Source organism: Trichoderma reesei (assembly GCF_000167675.1).
Source record: "Trichoderma reesei QM6a unplaced genomic scaffold TRIREscaffold_4, whole genome shotgun sequence".
Taxonomy (NCBI): domain Eukaryota; kingdom Fungi; phylum Ascomycota; class Sordariomycetes; order Hypocreales; family Hypocreaceae; genus Trichoderma; species Trichoderma reesei.
This window is the reverse complement of record NW_006711151.1, coordinates 1,150,778-1,175,674: the sequence shown is the minus strand read 5'-3', so window position 1 is coordinate 1,175,674 and position 24,897 is coordinate 1,150,778. Positions and strand designations below refer to the sequence as shown.

The window sequence follows — 24,897 nt, the reverse complement described above, 5'->3', positions numbered from 1 at the left end:
TCCATAAACCCGGATTCTATACGCGGTCGCGAACATTGACGATATGGTTGGTGTTCCTGGCAAGTATAAGGGGTGCGAGACGTGCCGCAGGCGTCGAGTCAAGGTGTGTACTTTCGTCTTTTGTTTTCTCTGCTTGTATTCCGGACTTGTGCAAAATAGGGGATGAAGATGATGGAAGTGAAAAGAGGAGAAGGAGAATAAGAGAGAAGAGACAGTCAAGACGGAGAGACACACACAACATGGGCAACAACTAACACGACGAGTGAATAGTGTAGCAACGAACGACCATTTTGCCAAAACTGCATCAGCAGCGGCAGAACTTGCGAGGGTTACGAGAGAGAGCGAGTCTTCATCACCGGCACGCCGGAGAACAAAGGCCGTGTCGCCTCGCACCCAAAGAAGACGACGCCTTCCAAGAAGCCCAAAGCGAGCCCCAGCCCGAGCGTCAAGGCGGACGAGCCAGAGAGCAGCAGAAGCAGCAGCGTCTTTAGCAGCTCTCCTCTGTTTCAGCCCCTGGCACCACTGACCTCCGCATGGGACGACTATGTTCGACTGTCGTCCGGCGGCCAAGGGGGAGCCGGATTCCCAGCGCTCATCACGGCGCTGCAGACGAGCCTGCATAACATGGCGAGACTCGAAGTACCGGCCGGCGGCGACGGCAACGATGCATCGCCCACGGGACTGTTGAGTGCCATACAGTTTCCTCCCTACACGGCGGCTGAGTTGCTGCCGGTGGCGGACGATTCCTTTGGTATGAATGCGCAATGTTTCGTGCGCCAAAAGGCCACCAATGCTGAGCATGACTCGACAGAGAGCTACTGCGCGTTTCTTTTCGAGGTAAGCTTTGCTCTGTGTGTTCGGGGACTTTTCCCCGTGATGGTTGTCCTCTTCGCCCGTTTCGCTCGGAGGTTTCCATCTTTGCTTCCATCCCTCCCCTCCTTCTGATGCCGTCCGGTCGAGCTAACCGAAGATGACTTACACCAGCACGACTCCTCGGGCGCGTCATGGAGGCTCACACCCGAGCAGATGACACGACTGGGTCCGCACTACTTCGCCTCCTTTCCGAACCATCACTTCTTTGTGAGGGTGTATCGCCCCGTGGCTGTAAGTTTACCTCGATCGCGTTCCCGAATCGGGTTCCATCTTCTCCCTGCCTTGTTTGCCCCCGGACCCTAACATGGTGGACGCTAGATGAGCATTGCTCTCCTGAGCCGACGGGACACCTTCTTGAGGAGACTGGAGTGGACGACGCTGCCATGGGAACAGCATCCAAAGTCGACCCTCGATCACTTGTTTGATATTATCCTCCAGCTTCCCGCACTTTTCGAGCAGGTCGACCGAATTCTGCTTCTCGATGCAACACTTGCCCGCCGAACGCGAGCCCAAGAACTCCTCCATCACTGCCTCGTCGTGAACGGCCAGTTTCGCCAGTGGTTGCAGGAGGCTTATAGGGGAACGGAGGAGCACCCTTACCCGTTCTGGGCTGAGGAGCTCCGGAGCCCCGGCGGCGCCATTCCCTTTGCCAACGCGTACACATTCAGGGACGGAGTCACCAGCCTGATGTTTGTGTACTACTGGATGGCCATGATTCCCTTCCACCGCTGCATCGAGCACATCTACATGGCCTTCTTCCAGCCAGTTGTCGATGCCTACCCTGCCCCGTGGCCGGAGCTTCCCCCAAACCTGCAGATTGACCCGACTCACTACCAAGACGGGCGAGAGCTGGCGGCTAACATCTGTCGAGGGCTGGATTCGGCGCTTGACTTGACTGTCCAGCCAGACTTGCTCCTGGGACCGATGACGGTTGCCCTGGACTTTTATCGGGAGGTTAATGCCGCTTCGCAGGATGGCGTGCTTGAAATTCTCTGGCTAGACGGCTTCAAGAAGAGGCTGTGGGCAAAGGCACAGGCTGTGACTAGTGTCCTGCAGTCGCACAAGTGGTCCGAAGTGGCCAAGTTCTAATCAAGAACGTGTGAGTATGTGTTGACAAAATAGGGGGCGAGTGACAAAGGATTGTCAGACTTTGGGAAGAGGAGGAAAGAAAACAACGATAATATTTTCCGTGATGAAGAACTTGTATAGCAGCGGCAATAGGAGCCCTTTGAAACCAATTTGTGATAGATCTGATAGACCATTATATTGCAGGCAGCTGGTCTGCTGCGGAGAAAGGACAAGGATATAGTGCGGGAGGAGGACAACAGAGACGCAAGGCATCTTCTTGAGGAAGTGGAATTTGGCAAAAATAAGAGAAGGAGCAGAAACCAACAATTTGTACAATAGCTTTCATACTACGAATATTATATATCCTGTCCATCTCTCCTTTTTTTTTCTTTTTCTTGGTGACGCCTGCGTCTTGGTAAGACCGGTGATGGCTCTGTAAGTCGTGGCTAAGAATAGCGCTGCAGGTGGTATACGGTGACACAGTGTGGAAGAAATGTGAGGTTGTTGGCGAGCAAGGCGAGTTTGCCTCGAAAGACAGTGCGGACATACCTAGATGGCTTAGGTAGGTAGTTACGGTGGGTGCTGGCTGGCGGACAGGGTATGCTATGTAAATTACATACACTGCATGAGTAGTAAAGACCTCATGCTTGACATGAGCATTCTCTGTGTCCCATATCATACTCAGAATTGCTCGATCTGACTATCGTGTTAGGATTAGTTGTCGTGTAAGTGAGTCCTCAGCAGAGCACGCACGTCATGTGATTGCGAGTATGTACGTACCTCGCCCGGCCCCCGCCATCACGTTTCTCCGTCCGGACTGCCCACACGCCACAGCCACAGGGAAGCTCCAGGCCAGGCGCAGCTCCAGCCTTTCTGGCAAGTGTCCCGCCATTGCTCTGGTTAGTGAGGTAGGCTGCCACTCTGACGAAGCTCCGCTGCAGCCAGACCAGCATATCGCAAACAAACCCCCCCAATTATCAACGTTGAAGCGGCAGAACAAAAACAACTTCAACACCAACAGCTTTCTCACCTCATAGCATTGGCGTGCCGCTTGGATTGAATTTGTACCCTAGAGAGTGTGTGGCTTTCATCCGCAATAGTCAAGAACCATGGCGTCTGGTTACGACAGAGCTCTGTCGGGTATGTTCATTCCGCATCAGTCTGGCTGACCTCGATATCTGATGTGCTGTTGTTACTGACATTGTTGTTGTGCTATAGTCTTCAGGTACGTGCTGCTGCGGCCGATTCATTCCATAACGACTCCCTCGATCTGACGTTATTTCTAGCCCCGACGGACACGTTTTCCAGGTTGAATATGCCGGCGAAGCTGTCAAGAGAGGTCCGTCTTCGACAAGCCCGAACCCCATCTGCTCTCCTCCCCTCCCCCAACATCGAACTGACCCTTTCTCTCTCTTCCCCCGAAAACAGGAACATGCGCAGTTGGCGTCAAGGGCAAGGACGTCGTGGTGCTGGGATGCGAGAAGCGGTCCGCCATGAAGCTCCAGGACACGAGGATCACGCCGTCCAAGATCCAGGTACTGGACCACCACGTCGCGCTGGCCTTTGCCGGCCTCAACGCAGACGCCCGAATCCTGGTCGACAAGGCGCGGTTAGAGGCCCAGTCGCACCGGCTGTCGGTGGAGGACCCCGTCACGATCGAGTACATTACCAAATACGTCGCCGGCGTGCAGCAGCGCTACACCCAGGCCGGAGGCGTGCGGCCGTTTGGCATCAGCACCCTGGTGGTTGGGTTTGACAACGGGAGCAAGGTGCCGAGGTTGTATCAGACTGAGCCTTCTGGCATCTACTCAGCTTGGTGAGGCCTCTTCCCCCCCTCCTCTCTTCTTGTATCATGGGTGGCTCGATTTTGGTCTTGTCATGGTGGCTAACTACGTTTAATCCCCCCCGACTACAGGAAGGCGAATGCTATTGGCCGCTCCAGCAAGACGGTTCGAGAATTCCTGGAGCGAAACTACAAGGAGGACATGGACCGGGAGACGACCATTCGGCTAGCAATCAAGTCGCTCCTCGAGGTGGTGCAGACCGGCGCGAAGAACATTGAGATTGCCCTCATGGCGCCTGGCGCGCATATGGAGCTGCTGCCGACGGACGAGATTGAGGGCTATGTCAAGGAGATTGAGCAGGAGAAGCAGGAGGAGGCTGCCAGGAAGAAGACGGGACGAACGCCGGGCACTGGAAGCGCTGCCATTCTGACGAGGAGCGGCGATGACTCTGCTGCTGAATAGAGAAGATGAGAGAGAGACCAAGAATGATGAATGGTATTTTACCTATGGAATGCAAATTAGAGCGCGAGTTTAATGTTGCTCTCGCTGTATCAACGTATACAAGAACAGCAGATGAGACAAAGTAAAGAAAAGAAAGAAACTCCCATCAATGTGATGCCCTGCAACGCCGTTACATGTACTCTCCAGACAAGGCCATGCGTATATGCACACGCTAATATATACACACTCCGTGTCTCCCAACTATATCACCAATTTCCATTGCCTAACCGAGCTTGTCAGCATCCGGCGTCGGATCGAAAATGGTCCTCCGGCCATCCTGCCGGACCCTCTCGTCCTTGAGCAGCTTGTTGTTCATGCGGACGTCCTCGCCCTCGATGGTGAGCGCGGCCTTGGGCGTCTTGGCCTCGATGACGAAGTGGTTGTCGCAGTGGGGGCAGTACTCGTCGCTCTCGTCAAACTCCTGGGCGTCCTTGCGGAAGGCCTTTTTGCACTTTTTGCAGGCAAACGTCATTTCGAAGCTTTGGAGGAGGGGGTGGGACTCTTGCTCTGCGTGGCATTCGGCGCAGTCGAACCATTTCCGGCCTTTGTTATTTGGTGTTAATGGAGTTTTTTTGTGTTAGGATTGGGGGAGTCGTGGAATGCGAGAGATGGTTCGTAAGGGGGAGGAGGAGTAGGAAGTTGGATCGTGGGAGGGGATGAGGTTGAGGGTTCGGGCTGTTTTGGGGTTTGGGGGTTTGTATCTGGAGATGACGTACAGCATGGTGACCGAATGGCGACTTGGGCGTTGAGAATGTGTTTGCTATTGACGTCTGGTCAGCTTGGGAGCGTCGTTGGGGTTGCGCGTCTGGGTGCGTACCACATCGTGAGAGAAGGACGTGGAAGTCGTAGAAGCTGTAGAGGCTGTAGGTACAGGCACACCGGCTGAGGCAGCGTCTCGTTTTGAAGTGAACGTGTGTATAGGTACTCAAGCAAGTTGAAGAAGGCAGCAAGATTTAGAATTCGTCTCTTTTCATGTACTCAGATGTTAGTAAAGATCGTGGTGCATCTTCTTCCGGTCTTGAAGTCGGTCTTCGATCAAGTGCTGTTGGCGGGGGCTGTTTAAGTGCATTCGATTGGCCTCCCCTGATTACCTTACCTCAAGCTGCTGATTTACCCGCCTCGAAAAGGCTTATCTTATCGGACCCGTCTGATCTCCTTGAGTCTTCTGTGGCGCGTCTACATAGCGGCGAGTTTGTCACCATTCCTTAGTCAGCATTGAATCCTCAGCCTTCGAGGTCATCTGTGATTCCCGGTGACAAGCCGTTAAACTTCACCATCTCTTCAACTTCTTCTCAGCCTTCCCAGTCGTTTGCCTTGCCTTGCTCTACAACCCTCGCTCTCTTCACAGCTACGACGTGCCGCTCTCTTGAACTCACCAGCGGCTGCTTTTCGCAGACAACGTCTCCGTAATTCTTCACATATTCACATTAATCATACTCTCACGATGCCTCCGAAGCGAAAAGCAGGCACCAGCGCCACGCAGGGAGGAGTCAAGGCTGGCCGGTCCTCGCGCATATCGACGCCAGGGGGCACGACTCCCCGCAGCATTGACAGTGGCGATGAAGTGGCGGAAGACGACGACGCGCCCGTCGACGAGGAGCTGGAGCAGGAAATCGACAAGAACATAGATCGCTTCTCGCTGGGGCGATATCAGAAGAAGCACCACATCCGGGAGCCGCTCCCGCACATCTTTGGCAACAACGACTTCTCGTACCTCGAGCTCAAGAAGGACCACAGGAACCGTCCACTCTGGATCGATCCTCAGAAGGGGAGAATCATCTTGGAGAGCTTCAATCCGCTGGCGGAGCAGGCGCAAGACTTCCTCATCACCATTGCCGAACCCCTGTCTCGGCCGACGTTTATGCATGAATATGCCCTCACCACGCACAGTCTCTATGCCGCGGTCTCTGTCGGTCTGTCGCCCAAGGACATCATCAACACTCTTGACCGCTTTCTCAAGACGCCGCTGCCGGAGGAGATTCAGTCCTTCATTGAGAGCTGCACCCAGAGCTACGGCAAGGTCAAGCTCGTCTTGAAGAACACCAAGTACTACGTCGAGAGCCCGGATCCCAACATGCTGCAGATGCTGCTCAAGAATCCCAAGATTGGCCCTCTCCGCGTTCAAGGAACGGAAGAAATTACTACGTCAGCCGCGCCCAAGCTCGGCAGCCTCGTCATCCCCGGTACGAAGAATGCTGCAGGAGCCAAGCAGGCGAATGGACTGCAGCCAGCCAACGGCGACCCGTCGAGCGATGGCCAGTCAGCCCTGCCGGCAAGTGAAATAGGGCCTCGCCTCGGCGAGGAGGATGACGACGATCAAGAGGTGACGCACGCCTTTGAGATTGCCGATAAAGACGTTGAGACGGTGCAGAAGGAATGTCTCAACCTCGGATTTCCGGTCCTCGAAGAGTACGACTTCCGCCGGGATGAAGTTAATGCGACGCTGGATATTGATCTTAAGCCTGGTACTCAGATCCGTCCATATCAGGAGAAGAGCCTGAGCAAGATGTTTGGAAACGGACGTGCCAAGAGCGGCCTGATCGTGCTGCCCTGCGGCGCTGGAAAGACGCTGGTCGGCATTACCGCAGCGTGCACGATCAAGAAGGGTGTCATTGTGCTGTGCACGAGTTCCATGTCCGTGGTGCAATGGCGAAACGAGTTCCTGAAGTGGTCCAACATCAACCCGGACGATATTGTCGCCTTCACGTCGGACTCAAAAAACAGCGTCTTCACGGGAAGCACCGGCATCATCGTCACCACCTACTCCATGGTCACCCAGTCCAGGGCCAGATCGTACGATGCCGAGAAGATGATGAAGTTCCTCACCGGGAGAGAATGGGGTCTGATGCTTCTGGACGAGGTGCACGTCGTGCCCGCCAACATTTTCCGAAAGGTCACCTCCTCCATCAAGACGCATTCCAAGCTGGGCTTGACAGCCACGCTGCTGAGAGAGGACGACAAGATCTCTGATCTGAACTTTCTCATTGGGCCAAAGCTCTTTGAGGCCAATTGGATGGAGCTGTCCAAGCAGGGCCACATCGCCCGCGTTCAGTGCGCCGAGGTTTGGTGCCCCATGCCCACCGAGTTCTACGACGAGTATCTTCGGGCGCCATCGCGCAAGAAGAATCTCCTCTACATCATGAACCCGCGCAAGTTTCAGGCTTGTCAATACTTGATTAACTATCACGAGTCCAGAGGCGACAAAATCATTGTCTTCTCAGACAACGTGTACGCTCTGAAAGCATATGCGTTGAAGCTGGGTAAGGCCTTCATCTACGGCGGAACCGGCCAGGCGGAACGCTTGCAAGTGTTGGAAAACTTTCAACACAACCCCCAGGTCAACACCCTGTTCCTGTCCAAGATCGGAGACACGTCGTTGGACTTGCCCGAGGCCACTTGCTTGATCCAAATCTCGTCACATTACGGTTCCCGACGTCAAGAGGCGCAAAGACTAGGCCGCATTCTTCGAGCCAAGCGCAGAAATGACGAGGGCTTCAACGCGTTTTTCTACTCGCTCGTCTCCAAAGACACTCAGGAAATGTATTTTTCGTCGAAGCGCCAGGCCTTCTTGGTCGATCAGGGCTACGCCTTCAAGGTCATCACCCAGCTGGCAAACATTGAGAAGACGCCAGGCCTGGCCTTTGCGACCGCTGCCGAGCGCCGCGAGCTGCTGCAGAAGGTGCTGGTCGAGAACGAGACGATGGACGATGAAGACATTACGGACGACTTATTCCACAGCGGAACAATGGGCCGCAAGAAGAAGAAGGGAGCTGCCCGCCGCACGGCAGGCACTTTGGGCGAGCTCAGCGGCGGCCAAGACATGGCTTACATTGAGCAAAACAAGAAGATGAATGTGAAGAAGGGGAAGAAGGAGAGCAGTGCGTTCTTCAAGAAGATTGGGCGAGAGAATGCCAGGCGCGCCGCCTTGGGTTAGGTGGCGACCGTTCTCTCTGGCTCTATCACTACGTTTCCCTTTCTCAGGGTTACGCTTTTCTTTCCATCTTATTCTTAGGTTCAGCGGTTCATATTGGATGGCTCGGCAGTATCAATGATTTATCTGGGACAAAGGCGTTACAGGACATATATATACTCATCGGAGGGCTTTGCAAAGGACGCAAAGCAACAATGGTCTTCTTCTTGGTGGAAGGCGTTATCCCTGGATTATACACAAATATGCGAAAGACTGGTACTTGCACTGCCGAGTTTATAAGGCTTTATTACAATATCAGATGATAATGGGCATTGCCCAATACAAACATGCAGATTTCTGGAACACAGCCCTGCTGGTGCTAGCAAGTGGTTTGGGGGCTGCAATGCATGCTATGCATTCATTCCGTGGGCGCCCTCGTGACCGCCAGTCGTACGTTGACCGGCAATGGAGGCCTTTGATAGATCGAGGGGTTTTTGAGCTGATGAAGAGGAGGTTGAGTATGATTGCGAGATGCCCGAAGCTTTTACACGGGTGGGCAGGTATGTATGTAGGAGCATTCGGAGCCAAGGAAAGTAGAGAAGGGGGGAAACACCATGCTATGTCATTAGAGGAGGCTCATGACGATGGATGGATGGGTGGACTACTGCGAGATCGGCGGCCGCTTGAGCAAACACTTTCGGTCACTGGGAGGTTTGGAATGGAGGTGGTGTTGGCTTTTTTTCTCTGTCAAGTCCGTATGATACATATGAAGATTGATATCGGTGACGAGATAGGGCGGATACTAGTAGGACAGACGAGTACTTGATGAGCTGGCTGGTTGCTTCATGTCGGGGATTCTGGTGAGACATGCATATGCAGTGCAAGGCTTTCCTGAAGATGACCATCGAATATTCATTCAGTGTCTGTTTTTATTTGTGTGCTTTTTGATTTGCGGTTGGTGGCCGGTATGCTGCCTCGTGGGGGGTGTTACACGAGCGGAGCGTATGGCAGGCAGAGATGGCATCAGGTGTCCAGTGCAATCTTGGTCCCAGAACATTGGGTCGAGGGAGGGACGATGTCGAATCGTACTGGATATATCAAGTCCTGATATTGAGGGAAATACATCGTGAGTTACCCTTGCATGTTTGTTGTGTAACGCTGAGTAGGTTTCACGAAGCTATGCTAGTAGTGATGAATCGTGCCTTTGCATGAGAATCGCGATGGCTATTTATCTTGCTGGCCATGGATGATTGTGACGGTAATACTAGTCGTGTGTTCACGTTACGGCCGTGACACGACACATTTCTCCTCAAGTGGGAGGGTTGCAGTCACTTGTTCAAAGTCCGTGCGAAACCACGGGCCTTATGATTAGGGGCGGATGTTGCATCCGGCCGGAGAGGGACGAGGAGTGAATGACAATGACCGGAATGGAAGCTTAGGGGGGGAAAAAACAAAGGGGGAAATGGAAAGAATAAAGTGCCGCAGTGGGAGAGAATGTTGCGCGGCTATGGAATCGCATGTTTGGGGGATCGGCTGTGCATGAGGGCCCGAGGATAACAAGAGGGCGGTGACATCATTGTTGGTGGTCTGGCTGATGCCCAATCATGCCAATGTTGGTGCTGGTGATGCGTCGATTTGGGCTATGCTTTGGGCTATGCTTTGATAGATTATTGGGTCGATTGCTCGGTTATAGAATTTCGAATCGTCTTTTTGTCTCGTGTGAGTCGATAGAAACAGCTGGTAGATGGCTGCTGAGTGAGCTTTCAACCAATACTATAAATGATATGATACGGAGCACCGAGTGGAATAGCTGTGGAATAGGTAGACCATCATCCCGGCAGTTGCGGCAAATCCGTCAAACGCAATGTAAGGTAAGGTACGTAGTATTAAACACCGCCCGGTAATAAAGAACTCAGACAACCAGAGTAACAAGGACATTTGTCTCCATCGGAAATCAAACCACGCTGTGAGAGAGTACTATATGGTACTTACCTACCTACCTAGGTAGAGAAGGGCCTCCCAACAGGCCTCCATGTGAGCGGCATCGTTCGGCGTTGGCTGACGCTTCTTGCCTTGGACCCCTAGGGGGGAACCCATTGAGAAACGAGCTGGAACAAGCGTGGCTGGTGCTGAATTGCCGTCAGAGAGTTAGTGCTGGGTTGGGACAGAAAGGGGCGTGTAATTGAGGCACTGTGTGAGGTGTTTTGCCAACTGAATCACATGTTTTGATCAGTTGCCCTGGGATTGTGTGATTGAAGTTGAGTTGAACCTACCAAGTATCGTGGATGAAAGAGCCTGGGAATCACAAGCGAAGCTGCTCCTGAGAATGATGGAACGAAAAAGACGAAGATGAATGAGCTCATGGAAGCATCGTGGACTCCGCAGAGATGGAACTGCTACCTATACAGAAGGTACAGCTGTTAGTCCGGTACTTTCCCCGCGGCAGAGTCCCGCCGCAGCAGTCCGGCCTCAACTTAGCAGGCGCTACTCCGTCCCCCAGCACGCGAGATACGCGCATGGACTCTCTCCTTCCATCCAGCCAACCACTGCAGTCAATGCACTGGCCAGTCCAGACTGACGTATGTGGGGGCTCTGAGTCGTTCTAGCCTTCTTGCCTTCCACCTTCCCACTCACAGAAAATACGCTGCAAGTCCCAGAAAATGCCCTGGGCCAAGCTTCCTGCTAAGCCTGTCTCGGCATAAAGCGGCCCCGTTTGGTCGGGCAGGGAAAGAACCAAACGGAGAGCGCGCAAAAAAAATCGGCAGCAGCCCAGGAAGCCACACGAAGAAGGCGCAGGTCGTCCGCTCTTGCTGTTGCCCCCTTCCCTGTTCTTACCTAGTAGAGGACTACCTACCTTGAGAGGCTGAGAGAAACTTCAACTTCTTTCTCTTCTCCCAATTCTCTGTCCTCATCTCCAAGCTCCCACTTCCATCAGCCCTTCGAATCCGAGAGAAACAAGCGTCTTGAACCGCAATAAGACACACGCCGAACGCTCGCACTTGGCGGCGCGTCAAGAACCGCCTGCGTCTGGCTGTGCTCCATCCACCCATCCTTGGCTCGCCGTGCTCCGTACCACCAATCGCCGCCAAAGGGGCTTGGCATCTTGCCGCAGCCGCGGGAATTCGTCCAGCGAGGCCCGGCATCACTCAGCAGTCACTTGCGGCGGCCGCTGTGACAGCACAATCGCGCCGCTTCTCTTGACACTACAAATATACGGCAACCGTGTTGCTGGTGCTCCGTCGACGCTGCTGGCACAGGATTGTCGGGTGCTACAGAGGGATACTACACGCAGTGCAACGCAGCGTAACGCGGCACAACAGGACAGGCACATACCTACCTGTTAGTCTTCGGTACAGAGTACAGGAAGTACACCCAGCGAGACACCCCGGCATCCAGGTCCGAGACCCTAGACGAGGGCGCCTTGCAATCGCGAGCCTGCGCATCACATCAGCCCACGGGCCCTCTGCGGGAAAGGGGATCCCAGCTCCCTGTTTTGCTGCCGACATTTGCAGCAAAAAACTTGTACACCTTTGCATCGGCTATCATTGCACTGGTTATTCTTCGTCTTCCAGCAGCTTCACCGTCTTTTGCTCGGCTTGCACCTTTGTCTCAGCCGTGTGGAATTGCGCCTTGGGACGATAATAGCAACCACCTCCCGAGAGATTGATTGGAGGCGTTGAGGCGTCTGCAAACCAGTCCACGAGTCGCAGTCACGCCTGGCCAATTCGCAAGAGGAGTCGCCCAATTACGATCTTCCTTCTCGCCAATCTCTCAGCAGCATCAGCGCCATCCTGGTCGTCTTCGCTTCCACAGACCACAGCTTCCTTGCAAGCACAAAGCCCGTCAGCACTGCTGCCAGCACGAGTGCATACAAAGCTGTTGGCCCTTCTGATAAGCTGTCGGTAGCAGACTTGCTCCCATCCCGCCACTTCGCATAGTTGTTCGTCGGGCACGCATTATCCTCTGTCCATCTTGCTCGTTCCAGCAGCGCCTACATTGGTGTCAAGCATCGCACTTGTATCGCAATTGCAATCACCTTCGATCGCTTGACCCTCTTCTTGCTCTCTATTTCAGCTCCTTTTTCCCGGGAACAACTGCAAGTGAGCTTTACTTTCCACTACGAGCTTTGCTACCCCTGACCAGACATGGTCGCCTCACGATAATCACACCTCGCCACTTGCATTGCCCTCGATCATGACTTTTTGCGTTATATTGATTGTGATGTCCTTTGATTGGACTCACGCCTAATACGACACGAACCGAACCTCATTTGCCATCTTCAGCTGGTGCAAGAAAACTCCATCTTGCCCCCGATACCCATTACACTCGTGCACATACGTCGTTTTGCCAGCCTCATCATCGAATCCTGACTTGCATTGCGTTTCATCTGGCGCAGTCGGAGTTGAACCCTCCTTTACTTCCTGAGAGCAGCCATCTGCACCTACCTCTTACACATTTGGAGTCTATCATCCATCTCCTCGGACACAATGTTGGACGACACTCGCGCCTTTATAGCGGCGCAGCTCAAGGCTGCCAAACCCGCTTTCGTGTCAAAGACACCTCATTTTAACTTCATCACTGTTCACTGTGAGTGACACCCTTGTTCCCATATGCTTTTCATCACAACTAGAGCACGTCCGGACTGACTGTTGCGCCTTTAGATTTTTGGATTATCTTTGCAACACTGCTCTCTTCCGTTCTCATCTATGCCGGTGGTAAGGGACAGCTTCACTTTATAGATGCTCTCATGTTTGGTAGTGGTGCCAATACCCAAGCTGGACTCAACCCTGTGGACGTCAACAACCTCAATGGGTTCCAACAGTCTTGGATCTACACCTTTTCGTTACTGTCCAACCCCATCACACTGCATACATGCGTCGTGTTTCTCAGGCTGTACTGGTTCGAGAAGAGGTTTCAGCACTGGGTCCAGGAAGCTCGACTGCGTCGCCGAACTCTCAGCAAGTCCAAATCAAAGGCACGAAATGATTTGAGCCAACTCGAAAATGGTCAAGGTGTGAACGGGAGGCACATCACTATAGTGCCGCGGGGCGGCGAGAGAACGAACCGAATCACCAATGACGGCATTCTCTTAGACAAGATTCCAGAGGCCGATCCCAAGCCCGTTGGCAGAAGCGATGAAAGTGATACGACGACAGTGTCCGACGACCTGCACAAGAGCGATGATCTAGATGACATCAGTCCTCTAGATCAGCCCCATCCACAAGGCAATTCGCAGAACACCGATCAGAATAGCTCTGCAGCCGGCGGTCGACCAGAAAATCATCCACTTACAACAGCAATCACGTTTGCCGACACCGTTAAGAGAAGTGACGGCGTTGGCAGCGACCCTACCAAGTTTCCTCAGCGGCGCTCCAATGCCGAACACATTGCCATTCTGGAGAGGCAGCGAAACCAAGACAACGAAGTGCTCCGGATTCCCGGGCCGCGGGAAACCGAAAGAGGCTTGGGCCCTCGACGCCTCGAAGAGGACGACCAGCAGGAGGATGAGGATAGGCCAATTGGTCGCCAGACAACTGCCGATTCTCGTAATAGCGAGTCCAACAATATCCATGGGCGACAGCCCACCATCACCATTGCTGAGCCCGAGCATCACAGGCGAGACGAAATCAAGGAAGATGCTAGAGCCATCGGTGGCACCCTGGATGCTCTGAGGTTCCGGAAGCCGCGCATGTTCAACCGGTCACAAGACAAGCTCCACGAAGACAACGAATCCAGACACAGATCGAGGACTCCGAATCCGCGCCCGGTGCGAACTAAAACCATGGACACGATTCGCTCCGCCTTGACTCGAGAAAAAGTTGACGACATGCCGTATCTCAGCTATACGCCCACCATGGGACGCAATTCAAACTTCCTCGGCCTCACCCTCGAACAGCGGGAGGAGCTTGGCGGTATCGAGTATCGGGCGCTTAGAACTCTAGCCATTGTGCTGATGGTCTATTTCTTCGCCTTCCACGTCTTGGCCGTAGTCTGTCTGCTTCCCTACATTCTTGCCAACCAGCATTTCGGAAACATCCTCAAGGAGGATTCCATAGGCAGGGTCTGGTGGGCGTTTTGGACCTCTAACATGGCCTTTATGGACGTGGGATTTACTCTGACCCCAGACAGCATGAATTCTTTTGCTACCTCTGAATGGGTTCTGATGGCCATGTGGTTTTTCATCATCATTGGTAACACGGGATTCCCCGTCATGCTGCGCTTCATGATATGGGTCGCTTCCAAGTTCACCTCGAGAGGCACTGGCCTTTGGGAAGAGTTTCGATTCCTGCTTGACCATCCGCGTCGATGCTTTACGTTGCTTTTCCCGTCCAACGCAAACTGGTGGCTGTTTTGGATTCTCGTCTTGCTCAACGTCATAGATCTTGTCTTCTTCATCGTCCTCGATGTAAGTCCTCGCTCTCCCCGGCCTTTACCATTAACTATTCTTACTGACCTCTTATAGCTTGGCGCAGAACCCATCACCCAATTCCCTCTCAGGAACCGCGTTGTCATTGGCCTCTTCCAAGCTGCATCGACCCGAACAGCCGGCTTTTCCGCCGTCAGCATGTCTGACCTGCACCCTGCGATGCCGGTTTTGTATATGATAATGATGTATATATCCGTCTTTCCCATCGCCATTTCGATTCGACGAACCAACGTCTATGAAGAGAGATCTCTGGGCGTGTATCATGATCGAAGCAACGACGATGACTCCGAAGCAAGCGCTCTTGATTATGTCGGCACTCACTTGCGACGCCAGCTATCTTTCGACTTGTGGTACGTGTTCTTAGGCTTTTTCCTTCTCGCCATCACCGAGGGCGGCAAAATTGTTGGGGGCCGCTTCGACTTGTTCGCCGTACTCTTCGAGATTGTCAGTGCGTATGGTACTGTCGGCCTCAGCATGGGCGTACCCGGCGTCAATGCGTCTCTCTGCTCCCAATTCTCGGTTCCCGGGAAGCTTATTATCGTGGCTATGCAAATCCGTGGTCGACATCGTGGATTACCATATGGCCTTGACCGCGCTGTTATCCTGCCCAGCGAAGCTCGCTTGAAGAGGGAACAAGAAGAGTCCGAGGCCGCCCTTGCCCGAACGAACACTGTCGTGTCCACCGGCGCCACCACAGGTCTGCAGCGCCAGGCGACTACTGGACGCAGCCGGAGCAGGAGTCGCGAGCGGGCCAACAGCAGCCTTATAACACAATTACTGCACCCTGGCCCTGTCGTTCCCCAGGAAGTCATTCGTCCTAGGGGAAGATCAGTCGAGGGACACCAAAGAAGTCGCTCAGTGGACGTTACCGGCGCGCTGCCAGAACCCTCGAGCGCCCACTTGCAACCTCGGATAGAGGAAGACGACGAGCTGCGACATATGTCGAGCTACGAGTTCCCACACAAAGCGCGGCGGATTGAATCTTCTGCTTTTTAGAGAAATCCGTGGATATGAGATAGACCTGCTTTTAATTTCGTTCTAACGAGCGTCCAAGGACGGCTCTATGACTACCGTACATGTGTTTTGTTGTTGATTTCTATCTTGCCCCTTTCCTATTGTTTCCTTGTCTTGTCTCACGAAAATATGATTTGGCTTCGGGGTGGCGAAAACAGGAGCCTCGTGAAGCGATATTTGGTAGTGCGCCTGCTCATGGTTGGAGCACGACTTCACGTTTATCATAGCGGGCAGTTGGTCGGATAATGTAGCTATTGGTGCTTGTGAATAAAACACGAACACGAGATTTAACGAATTCAAGCTTCTTCTTCCGCTGTGACGCCTAAAAACACCGAAATGCCGTCTATCCGCAGTTGCCCTATATTGTATGAAGCAATGCATAGTCCGCCACATGTTGCCCATCTACTTCTAGCTCCGAAACCAAGGGAATGAAAAAAGGGACAAGGAAATCAAAGTAAAGAAATGTATCCAAAATTGTCAGTGTAGCTGCAGATTTAAGTCTGTCAATGCAAGGTAAGTCAGACGGGACCACGAGGAAGCTGGCCCTGCTCATTTGTCCTCAAAGGCGCCCATATTCTTCAACGCGCCGGCAAGCCGACGATAGTCTTTGAGGAGATCGAGGACCTCGCTGAGGCGCAAGTCGCCCGGGTTCTGGAGCTCCATGAAGCGCTTGTTTGGAGGAGGGATCTTGGGGGGTTCTTTTGGTGGGAGGACGGCTGCGATGTCTGGAAAGGCCTTTTTTTATATATATGGGTTAGCAGAATGATTCGTTGAATTCGATCGCCTGGTTGAATTTGGGAGAAAAGAAACAGGGGCTGATTAGGATAGATGAGAAGGGCTTACCGTTGCCAAGTCGCCTCCATCAGTTGGCTTCACGGCATCTTTGGAGTCTTTGGCGTCTTTGGTATCCTTTGCGTCCTTGGCAGGAGGGTTCACTGGCCCGGATGCGCTTCTGCCAAACCCTCGGACCAAGCTGATGCCGGAAAGGCGTGCCATGGGATTGAACGTGTTGCTCAAGTTGCGCATCTGATCCAGCATGGCCGGGCTGGCAGGCGCCGGCACAGGAGCAGCAGCGGCCGCGGCCTTTGGGTCCTCTGCGAAGAGCACCTTTTTGGAGGAGCTCGCGCTTCGGCCGCTGCGAGTGCTGTCTGTGCTGCGGTCGCGGCGGCCGCCGATGATGCTCAACACGCGCTCATCCCGGCGGCCATTCTGGGGCTTGGCCTGGTCTGGGTCTGGCGTGGCTATGGACGATATCGTGCTGTCTTCGTCTTCCGGGGGTGGCGTGCTCACGAGCTTGCGAGCCTCATCAAGGGTCTTGGGGACGGCGATGGGCTCCTTGGGGTCTTCTTGGCGCTCTTTAAGCTTGCCGAGGAGGAAGCTGTAGCTCTCGCCTAGGCTGTTGGAGATGGTCTTGAGGCCTTGATCGGCCGTCGTGAAGACTGCGTCGCTAGCGGCGCCAAATGCCTGTGCTGGGGTATTGACCAAGTCACTCAATCTTCTGTTCTTGGGGGTCGCCGCCGGCTTGAGGCTTGAAGACGACGTCTCGGGCTTTGATGCTGTGGCATTTTCGGTGTTCACAGCAGCAGTACTCTGCGGTGAGGTCGTGAGCCCCTGAGAGTACGCCGGCGGAAAAGTTTCTACTTTGGGAGTCGCAGGTTGTCCGGGTGTCTTGACGGGGCCTGACGGACTTTCATCCTCTCTCAGTGTGGCAAGATCAACGGTCTGCAGGAAACTGATGGCAGCCTCGAGGTTCGTCAAGCAGTAGGCCTCTTCGCCCGTCAGCTTCTGCTCCCAGCGGAAGTTTTGTATAAAGTGGAGGTCGCTGATGACGTGAAGATGTTCTGGCGGGAGCGTGATGAGTGTGTAGATGAGCATCGGCATGATTTCGTCGGCCGAAGCCGACGGATGGAACTGCGCCAGCGTATCGACGATGCTCTTATGTGCAGCCTTGAGGCGATTCAGCTTGCCGAGCGGGTACCTTGACTCTGCCATCCTAATCAACTCCTTTCTTGCTGGTTCCAGCTGAGCACGGATGGTCTCTGTCTTCTCGGCCGTCGACTTTCCCTTTTCCGCTTCCGCCTCGCCCAAGTCTATTCCCAGATCTGAAGGCCCGATGCCCACGAGGGATAAGGCGGCCGTTTTTGATCTCAGCTTCGCATCCTGGGCTTCGTCCTGTGTGCTCCTGTGGCGATAGATTCGCTCGTAGATACCCTCGCATAGCCTCCTTTCCACGGCCTCTTCGAGCAAGCTTCGCTTCACCTCCAGAGCTCGGCGTGCTTTCTTGCGAGTTGCTAGTTCTTCAGGCGTAATCATCTGCTGTTCATTTTCCGTCTTTGATTTATCCTTTGAGCCTAACGAGGCAGCTTTCGACCGAATGCGGCTGGCGACGGAGGATGATGGTGGCGGAGGCTGGAAAGTCTCGCGGCTCTGACGTGAAGCAAGGGCACTAACGTGTGTCGCGATGTGTGAAGAGGCCTGGGCATAGAATTCTTGGAACAGCTGCGATAGCTTGGCAATATTCGGCGGCGTGGAATGGACCTTGGCGGAGAGTGACTCGACGAAGCTGCAACAGTCGGTCAGACAGGGACGTGGGGTTGGGTAGAGTGAAGCATCCATCTCCTCACCTGTCGGTCAAGGTAATCAGCTCGATCGGGAGGTCGTCGAGCTCAATCGAGGCTCGCGTGATCTCGGGGAACTCTTCATTGTCGGAGTTGTCGGCGGTGTCAAACGTGTCGGGAGCCTCGGCGTCGGCTCCGGCAGTTCCAAGCTTCTCGGAGGGTGTTGCGGCGTGGAATGTGTGAGCCCTCTTGGGAGGTTCGATGCTGGCTGTAGTGGACGTGTTGGGCTGGTGGGAGTAGGAGGCCCCTCTCTCCGAAGTAGGTCGAGCTGGTGAGGGAGCGTCGGTGGGCTGCTGAGAAGCCATGAGCTGCAAGGCGATGGCAAAGAGCTATCGGCGTAATGGTAAGCTTCCGCCGCTTGAGGGCTAAGATGGCCATGGATAGTATGGATAGTACTCTAGGAAGACAAGTGCAGTGACGAAGACCCGTCAGGTACTCTCCTGAAAATGAGAGGGGGAGAAAGCTTGGGCTGAAGCACTCGGTTGCGCTGCCAGGGGCGCAAGAGGGGGGGTTTCAACTGTGACCATACTTGGAGGGCACGTACTTTGATAGCTTAAATACGCGAGGTTGCAACCATCGGGCTTCTAGACCGAGATGCGGACGCGCTTGTAGTGAATGAATACGGCGAGAAGAGTAGAACAAGTCAAAGTAGAAGAAACGGTCAAGTCTATAGCTCCTGGGCGGCGGACAGGTGAGATGAGGCAAGGTAGATGAAGATGGATGCTGAATCGCAAAGGCAATGTGTTGGTTGGATAATGGCTTCCAGTTGGGAGATGCGGCGGTGAAGTCTGGAGCGATTCGATGATGGTTGAGGCGTGAAAGATGCAGATAAGAGAGCGGAGGGGGAGACGCAGTGCAAGACGGACGCGGCCGCACTCGGATTAGCTGGTGAGATGACGACAGGACGGCTGTGGTAGTTGGTAGAGAAGGACGGGACGGGATGCTGTTGGAGTTGAAGCTCAGAGCTGGGAGCCTCCACTGGGTTATCGCGGTATCGGCTTATCGATACGCAGGCATCCTTTAGCAGGGGCCTTTGTACTGTACTCCCTACCTTAATGTACCTAATGGGGCATCTTTTAACCGCCGAGGAGGCAGCAAGAAAGAAAGACTCGAAGTATTCGCGTCATCCTCTGAAATAATAAAGAATGAGAGTGCTCAACTACTTAGAAATCAAGGAGAACAGCATTGAACAAAGGGAGTCGGTCAAGGTCATGTTATCAATGTCACCTTCGATTATACCGTTTCACCCTGTATCTGATCGGCTTCGGCCAGACGGTGACATTGATCGGCAACGGTGAGCCACTGCCAGCTCACTCGAAGCGCCACAGCAAGCAAAGCAGACAACTCAATCTCACAGCTCATCTAGATTGAGGCCCTCAATCTCATGAAGCCGGATACCTCCCGATTCTATTGGATCTCATGCACACGTAAGTGCATGGCAGCAACATCCAATATCAAAGGTACTCGGTCGGCAAACACAACCAGTCCCATTGGCTCCCATCATCACGCTCCAGCCGCTAACAGCTCGACTTTGCCGAGAAAATGCGGAGGAGTCCCCAGATTCTCCCCCATAGTCCAGCGGTGTTAGCGCTCCTCTTAGCGCTCAATATTATAAGCCAGCACTGCTGGCCAGGCACACGCTGGAGCCCTGGAGGTCTATTAGCCGTCCCGTCCCGCGAGTCGCATCGCCAGACACTGAGAGCCGCGCTCCGGAGCCGGTGCCTTTGAACCGAGGGCAAGCTGGCGATGGTCTGGCTGCTTTAAGACGCTGCGCCGGCTTCTCTCCCTTCTTCTCCCCTTTCCTCCTTTCTTGCTTCCTTTCTTCTTCTCTTTTATCTCAGAGATATCGTATGCCGTGCTGGTGTCTCAGCAGCCCATCGTATGTCTAGACACGCACTGCTTCGATTCTCTTCATTATAACACATCTCTTCTCTCCCCCCTCTCTCTCTTTCTCTCCTCCTCCTCCTCCTCCTCCTCTATCCCTTCCTTCAGCCTCATCTCAGGGTCTTTCATTCTCTTACCCGAGGTCAAGGCCTCTCTTACTTGCTCATCAAAAATGTCTGGTCCTCCGTCTCGCATCCGCTCCATCCTCGGCCATCTCATCCCCCATCAAGCCACGCCTCCTCACATCCACCACCTCTCGCCCACCTTCTTCCTCGAGCGCGCCGCGTCCATTGAGCCCAATGCCGAGGCAATCTACCACATCACGTCCAACGGCGCCATCCTGCGCCGCTCCTATCAGGAATTCGCCGACCGCGCCAGAGGCTTGGCCAATTACCTCAAGAAGCACGACCTGAAGCGCGTGGGCATTCTCGCGCCCAACACGCCGGCCTTTCTCGAGGCCATCTACGGCATTCCGGCGGCGGGCGCCGTGATTGTGCCGGCAAACTACAGGCTGAAGCCCGACGACATTGCCTACATCTTTGAGTTTGCCGAGGTCGACAGCATCATTGTCGATGCCGAGTTTGTCCATTTGTTGGATGCGTTCAAGGCAAAGCACCCAAAGGTGCCTCTGATCATTGATTCGGTACGGCTCACCTCCATCTCGCTTCGTGTAACGGCTGAATACTGACACAACTCAGGACACCGACGCCACGGAAGGCCAATTGTGCGGCCCCTTTGACGAGGCCGTGCTGGAAGGACTCAACTACGACCGCTCCAGTGGCAATGCAGGCTGGGCCGGTCTCCATTCGCATGCCACCAACGAGGATGACATGATCGCCATCCCCTTTACCTCGGGCACCACGTCTCGGCCCAAGGGAGTTGTCTTTACCAACCGAGGGGCGTATCTTGCTTGCATGGGCAACATTATCGAGTCCGGGCTGAACCAGGGTCGCTGCAAGTACCTCTGGACCCTTCCAATGTATGTCAACCGAGCTTCTCCTATGATCCTTATCCTTGACAGGCTAACCATGGTGCTTCTGCTAAAGGTTTCATGCCATGGGCTGGACATTTCCATGGGCTGTTGTCGCAGTGCGCGGCTTGAATGTTTGTCTGCGAAAGATTGACTACCCGCTTATCTGGAAGCTGTTGAAGGAGTTGCGCATCACTCACTTCAATGCGGCCCCGACAGTCAACACGCTTCTGGTGGCGTCAAAAGAGGCAGAGAAGCTTCCTCACGAGTGCCGAGTAACTGTCGCTGCCAGCCCGCCGAGTGCCCATCTCTTTGAGCAAATGGCAAGTAATCTGAAAAGAGCTACAACGTGTGTTGCATTGCCCGGCTGACCAAGTTTGTAGACCAACTTGAATCTCATGCCTGTACATGTCTATGGCATGACAGGTAAGCCTCGTGAACCCCTGACCTTGACCCAGTACTCATAGGATGACAGAGACGTACGGTCCCCTCACGAAATGTTACGTGCTGCCGGAGTGGGACGATCTTCCTCCACACGAAAAGTTCGCCAAGATGGCTCGCCAGGGCCACGGCTTCATCACCAGCCTTCCTATCCGAATTGTCAAGCCGGACCAGCCCGGCGGAGTCCTGGTCGACGTGGAGAAGAACGGCAAGGAGATTGGCGAGATTGTGTTCTTTGGCAACATCTGCGCCAAGGAGTACTACAAGGATCCCGAGGCGACGCGGAAGCTGTTTGAGGGAGGCGGGCTGCATTCGGGAGACCTGGCGGTCTGGCACCCCGACGGCAGCGCCCAGATTCTGGATCGGGCCAAGGACATTATCATCTCTGGGGGCGAGAACATTTCGTCGGTAGCCCTGGAGAGCATGCTGGTCGAGCACCCGGACATTCTCGAGGCGGGCGTGGTGTCCGTTCCCGACTCTCACTGGGGCGAGCGGCCCAAGGCATACATTACTGTCAAGGAGGGCAAGAGCCTGGTTGGCGAGGACGTGATTGACTGGGCCAAGCACCAGAGCAGCATCAGCAAGTTTATGGTGCCGCGGGAGGTTGAGATTGTGGATGAGCTGCCCAAGACGAGCACCGGCAAGATTAAGAAGAATGTGTTGCGGGAATGGGCCAAGACGGGGCGCAGGGAGTGAGAGTGTGGTGGGGATATGTAGATTACCTAGCAGGAGATGGTTGTACATGTAGGTAATGTTGGATAAGACACCGTGTGTGTATCTTGTATTATTGGTATATACTAGAGGCCTGGATATGCAGTTTCTAGCTTTGTGCAACTGATGGATATGGATCTTTGCAACAATGCTACCAAGCGAGTTTGTAAATGCATAAAAACCATCATGATACTAGAGAGAACAAAATCTCAACAACTGCCAATGATTCACTTGATATCCATTAATCAGATGTACTTTGTGTATTTGTAGGTAAGATTGGGTGCAAGTTGGGTGGCCATCAAATGGTTGTGTACCAGTCAAGGGTAGCTAGGTACCTTATGTTGAAGTTGAAGGGTGGCTGAATCATGATGCTGCGTGTGCTTTATAGTACAGACATTGAAGCGAATCGACATGAAAAAAACAAGGTCGAGTCGTATAACGGTTAGTACAGTCGCTTCACATGTTTGCAAGAATATGCGGAGCGCGCGACAGACCCGGGTTCGACTCCCGGCTCGACTACTCTTTTTGCCCTTGATTTTTTTTCTCTCTTGTCTGGGTGCTCGTTGTCATAGTAGTTAGTAGCTGTAATATCGTCTCTGCATCTACCTACCGTCTAACACATCTTCTTCGCTGTACATTTGTATTGCTATCATCTGTGTCAGAGAATGAATTACCTAAGTCTACTGATTGAATCATGGCCTCATCATGCTGCATCTCGCATCTGTTCCTCTTCCTTTCATGCATCCATCATTGTCCCTCCCCTTGTCTCCAGTGGGGAATGCTCTATACCTACTGTCATTAGTAGCCTCACCACCTCAGCGATTCTAGAAACGCAGCGCAAAGCAGCGAACGCTCCAGCAGCCTCTGGAGCGCCTGAGCCTCTGCAGCAGCCCCTCCCAGCGCCGCTGGACCGGCCAATAGCCGTGGGCGGCTCCCCCGGCCATCGTATCATCCGAGCATCATTCCGCCGCATCCCGTCATCCATCCTGGACGCTACCTGACACTATTATTTTCCCTGCTCTTCCCGCAACCTTTCTCTCCATATTGTTTATTACTCGTATTCTTTTTTTGGTTTCTTTTTTTTTTTGTTTCTTGTGAAGAAACGGCCAAATTCCAACCTTCCACCTTTCAAAACTACACACAACCGACGAAACCAACCTCTCAATTCCACACTCTCCCTCCCTCTCTCTCTCTCCATCAACACAATCTCTCTGTTTCTTCTTCTTCTTCTTGTCAGAACTTCCCATCATGAGCTTGAGCGGGTCGCGGCCGCTGCGGGGCGGGTGCCAATGCGGCCGGAATCGTTACATCATTGCCATTCCGGAGAACGGCATTCAGGAGGCGCAGGTCTTGTTCAACACGGAGCCACAGCATCGTAAGTAGCTGGTGTTTTTTTTTGTGTTTGTTTGTTCTACGTTGAATTGCTTGGGTTTTCACTGCTTTTTCGGTGTTGTTTGGTGAGGAAATGGAGGGGGGATTGGAATTGGATATACTGGCATGGTTGACGATCCCCGGAATTGATTGATTCCCATCACCCCACCATCTCGCACCACCACCACCATCACCACGAAGCTTTGTCTGGAGCTCACCTTTGGCTGTTTTGTTTTGTTTGTGTTGTTTCTGTATCATGGATTCGGGCCTCAAGCTGACGATTGGGTGCGCAAACGACAAGCAGAAATCCCCCTGGCGACGCCGCTGGCCGCGTACATCCGGGTGCCGCTGTCGTGGTACCACAGCACCACGTACGCCTTCTTCCCCGACGAGACGCACGCCATGATCCGCCGCGTCTACACGCACCCGAGCCAGGACTACTCCAAGCGCCACTTCTGCGGCTTCTGCGGCACGCCCCTGTCCTACTGGTCCGAGGAGCCGCGCAGCGAGGCCGACTTCATCAACCTGACGCTGGGCAGCCTGCTGCGCGAGGACATTCGCGACCTCGAGGACCTGGGCCTGATTCCCGACGACGATGATACCGACGCCGCCGTGACCGAACAGCAGCAGCAGCAGCAGCAGGTGCCGACGACGACGGAGGCGAAGCGGAGCGCCGCGCTGCGCCAGTCGTTTGGCGTGCCCTGGTTCGAGACGCTGATTGAGGGCTCGCGCCTGGGCAGCATGCGCCGGAGCTACGGGGCGCAGCGGTCGCGCGACGGGCAGGCGAGCATCGAGTGGGAGATTGTCGAGTTCTCGGACGGCGGCGGGGAGATGGACTTGGGCGAGGCGGACGACGCGGCGCTGCAGCAGCTGGGCAAGAGGAAGCATCACGAGGTTTGACCGGGGAGGGGGCCAAATAGCTTTGGGTATTACACACACACGTGTGTGTGTGTGTGTGAGAGGTGCAAGTGAGGTGGCGAGTGAGTTGACTGAGTAACTGAGTGGCTGAGTGAGCGAGTGATGTGTAACAACAACAGCTGTCGGAAAACAAAAGGGGAACCGATACGCCGTTCGTGGTTCAGGGGTAATGTGTGTGTCTGGCATGGTTGGCGTGGTCCGGTCTGTATATGAGCTGTCGCTTCTGTATCGTTTGTCTTCTTGTTGCAATTCTTTTTTTTCTTGTCCTCGGTCAGGCGTTGTTGTGCAGACAGTGGTTGGGGAGGGAGGCGGTTGTCTGTCCACCTTGCACCTTTTTCATCATTTTGCCTTTAGGCGTAACTCGATAGCAGAGGCTATATAGAGAGATCCAGATGGGAATCGACGCA

General features: G+C 53.9%; 8 protein-coding genes across 8 annotated transcripts; 6 read left to right on the top strand and 2 right to left on the bottom strand.

Annotated features, from left to right (window-relative positions):
• Positions 1 to 43: 43 nt before the first annotated feature.
• TRIREDRAFT_104994 (uncharacterized protein) lies at positions 44 to 1,962 on the top strand (the record flags this gene model as incomplete). Its single annotated transcript, XM_006963380.1, has 4 exons — positions 44 to 103; positions 271 to 837; positions 985 to 1,104; positions 1,192 to 1,962. 4 exons carry the CDS (start codon positions 44 to 46, stop codon positions 1,960 to 1,962), a joined length of 1,518 nt encoding a protein of 505 aa, XP_006963442.1.
• Positions 1,963 to 3,050: 1,088 nt separating this feature from the next.
• psa7 (proteasome subunit alpha 7) lies at positions 3,051 to 4,187 on the top strand (the record flags this gene model as incomplete). The annotated part of the gene is made up of 4 exons (XM_006963379.1): positions 3,051 to 3,100; positions 3,228 to 3,280; positions 3,370 to 3,757; positions 3,857 to 4,187. 4 exons carry the CDS (start codon positions 3,051 to 3,053, stop codon positions 4,185 to 4,187), a joined length of 822 nt encoding a protein of 273 aa, XP_006963441.1.
• Positions 4,188 to 4,420: 233 nt separating this feature from the next.
• On the bottom strand, positions 4,421 to 5,260 carry TRIREDRAFT_76009 (uncharacterized protein). The gene is made up of 3 exons (XM_006963196.1): positions 5,044 to 5,260; positions 4,943 to 4,986; positions 4,421 to 4,769 (listed from the first exon to the last, which is right to left on the bottom strand). The coding sequence occupies exons 1-3, from the start codon at positions 5,046 to 5,048 to the stop codon at positions 4,450 to 4,452; spliced, it is 369 nt and encodes a 122-aa protein (XP_006963258.1). The 5' UTR covers positions 5,049 to 5,260; the 3' UTR covers positions 4,421 to 4,449.
• Positions 5,261 to 5,670: 410 nt separating this feature from the next.
• On the top strand, positions 5,671 to 8,444 carry TRIREDRAFT_120753 (Rad3 protein; the record flags this gene model as incomplete). Its single annotated transcript, XM_006963378.1, has 1 exon — positions 5,671 to 8,444. One exon carries the CDS (start codon positions 5,671 to 5,673, stop codon positions 8,158 to 8,160), a length of 2,490 nt encoding a protein of 829 aa, XP_006963440.1. The 3' UTR covers positions 8,161 to 8,444.
• Positions 8,445 to 12,623: 4,179 nt separating this feature from the next.
• On the top strand, positions 12,624 to 15,559 carry TRIREDRAFT_120752 (uncharacterized protein; the record flags this gene model as incomplete). The annotated part of the gene is made up of 3 exons (XM_006963377.1): positions 12,624 to 12,723; positions 12,798 to 14,542; positions 14,600 to 15,559. The coding sequence occupies 3 exons, from the start codon at positions 12,624 to 12,626 to the stop codon at positions 15,557 to 15,559; spliced, it is 2,805 nt and encodes a 934-aa protein (XP_006963439.1).
• A 567-nt stretch (positions 15,560 to 16,126) lies between these two features.
• On the bottom strand, positions 16,127 to 18,500 carry TRIREDRAFT_57465 (uncharacterized protein; the record flags this gene model as incomplete). Its single annotated transcript, XM_006963195.1, has 3 exons — positions 16,127 to 16,312; positions 16,421 to 18,140; positions 18,202 to 18,500. The coding sequence occupies 3 exons, from the start codon at positions 18,498 to 18,500 to the stop codon at positions 16,127 to 16,129; spliced, it is 2,205 nt and encodes a 734-aa protein (XP_006963257.1).
• A 1,751-nt stretch (positions 18,501 to 20,251) lies between these two features.
• On the top strand, positions 20,252 to 22,186 carry TRIREDRAFT_57370 (uncharacterized protein; the record flags this gene model as incomplete). Its single annotated transcript, XM_006963376.1, has 5 exons — positions 20,252 to 20,749; positions 20,778 to 21,058; positions 21,126 to 21,402; positions 21,433 to 21,475; positions 21,525 to 22,186. 5 exons carry the CDS (start codon positions 20,252 to 20,254, stop codon positions 22,184 to 22,186), a joined length of 1,761 nt encoding a protein of 586 aa, XP_006963438.1.
• Positions 22,187 to 23,449: 1,263 nt separating this feature from the next.
• TRIREDRAFT_120751 (uncharacterized protein) lies at positions 23,450 to 24,472 on the top strand (the record flags this gene model as incomplete). The annotated part of the gene is made up of 2 exons (XM_006963375.1): positions 23,450 to 23,576; positions 23,877 to 24,472. The coding sequence occupies 2 exons, from the start codon at positions 23,450 to 23,452 to the stop codon at positions 24,470 to 24,472; spliced, it is 723 nt and encodes a 240-aa protein (XP_006963437.1).
• Between the last annotated feature and the right edge of the window lie 425 nt (positions 24,473 to 24,897).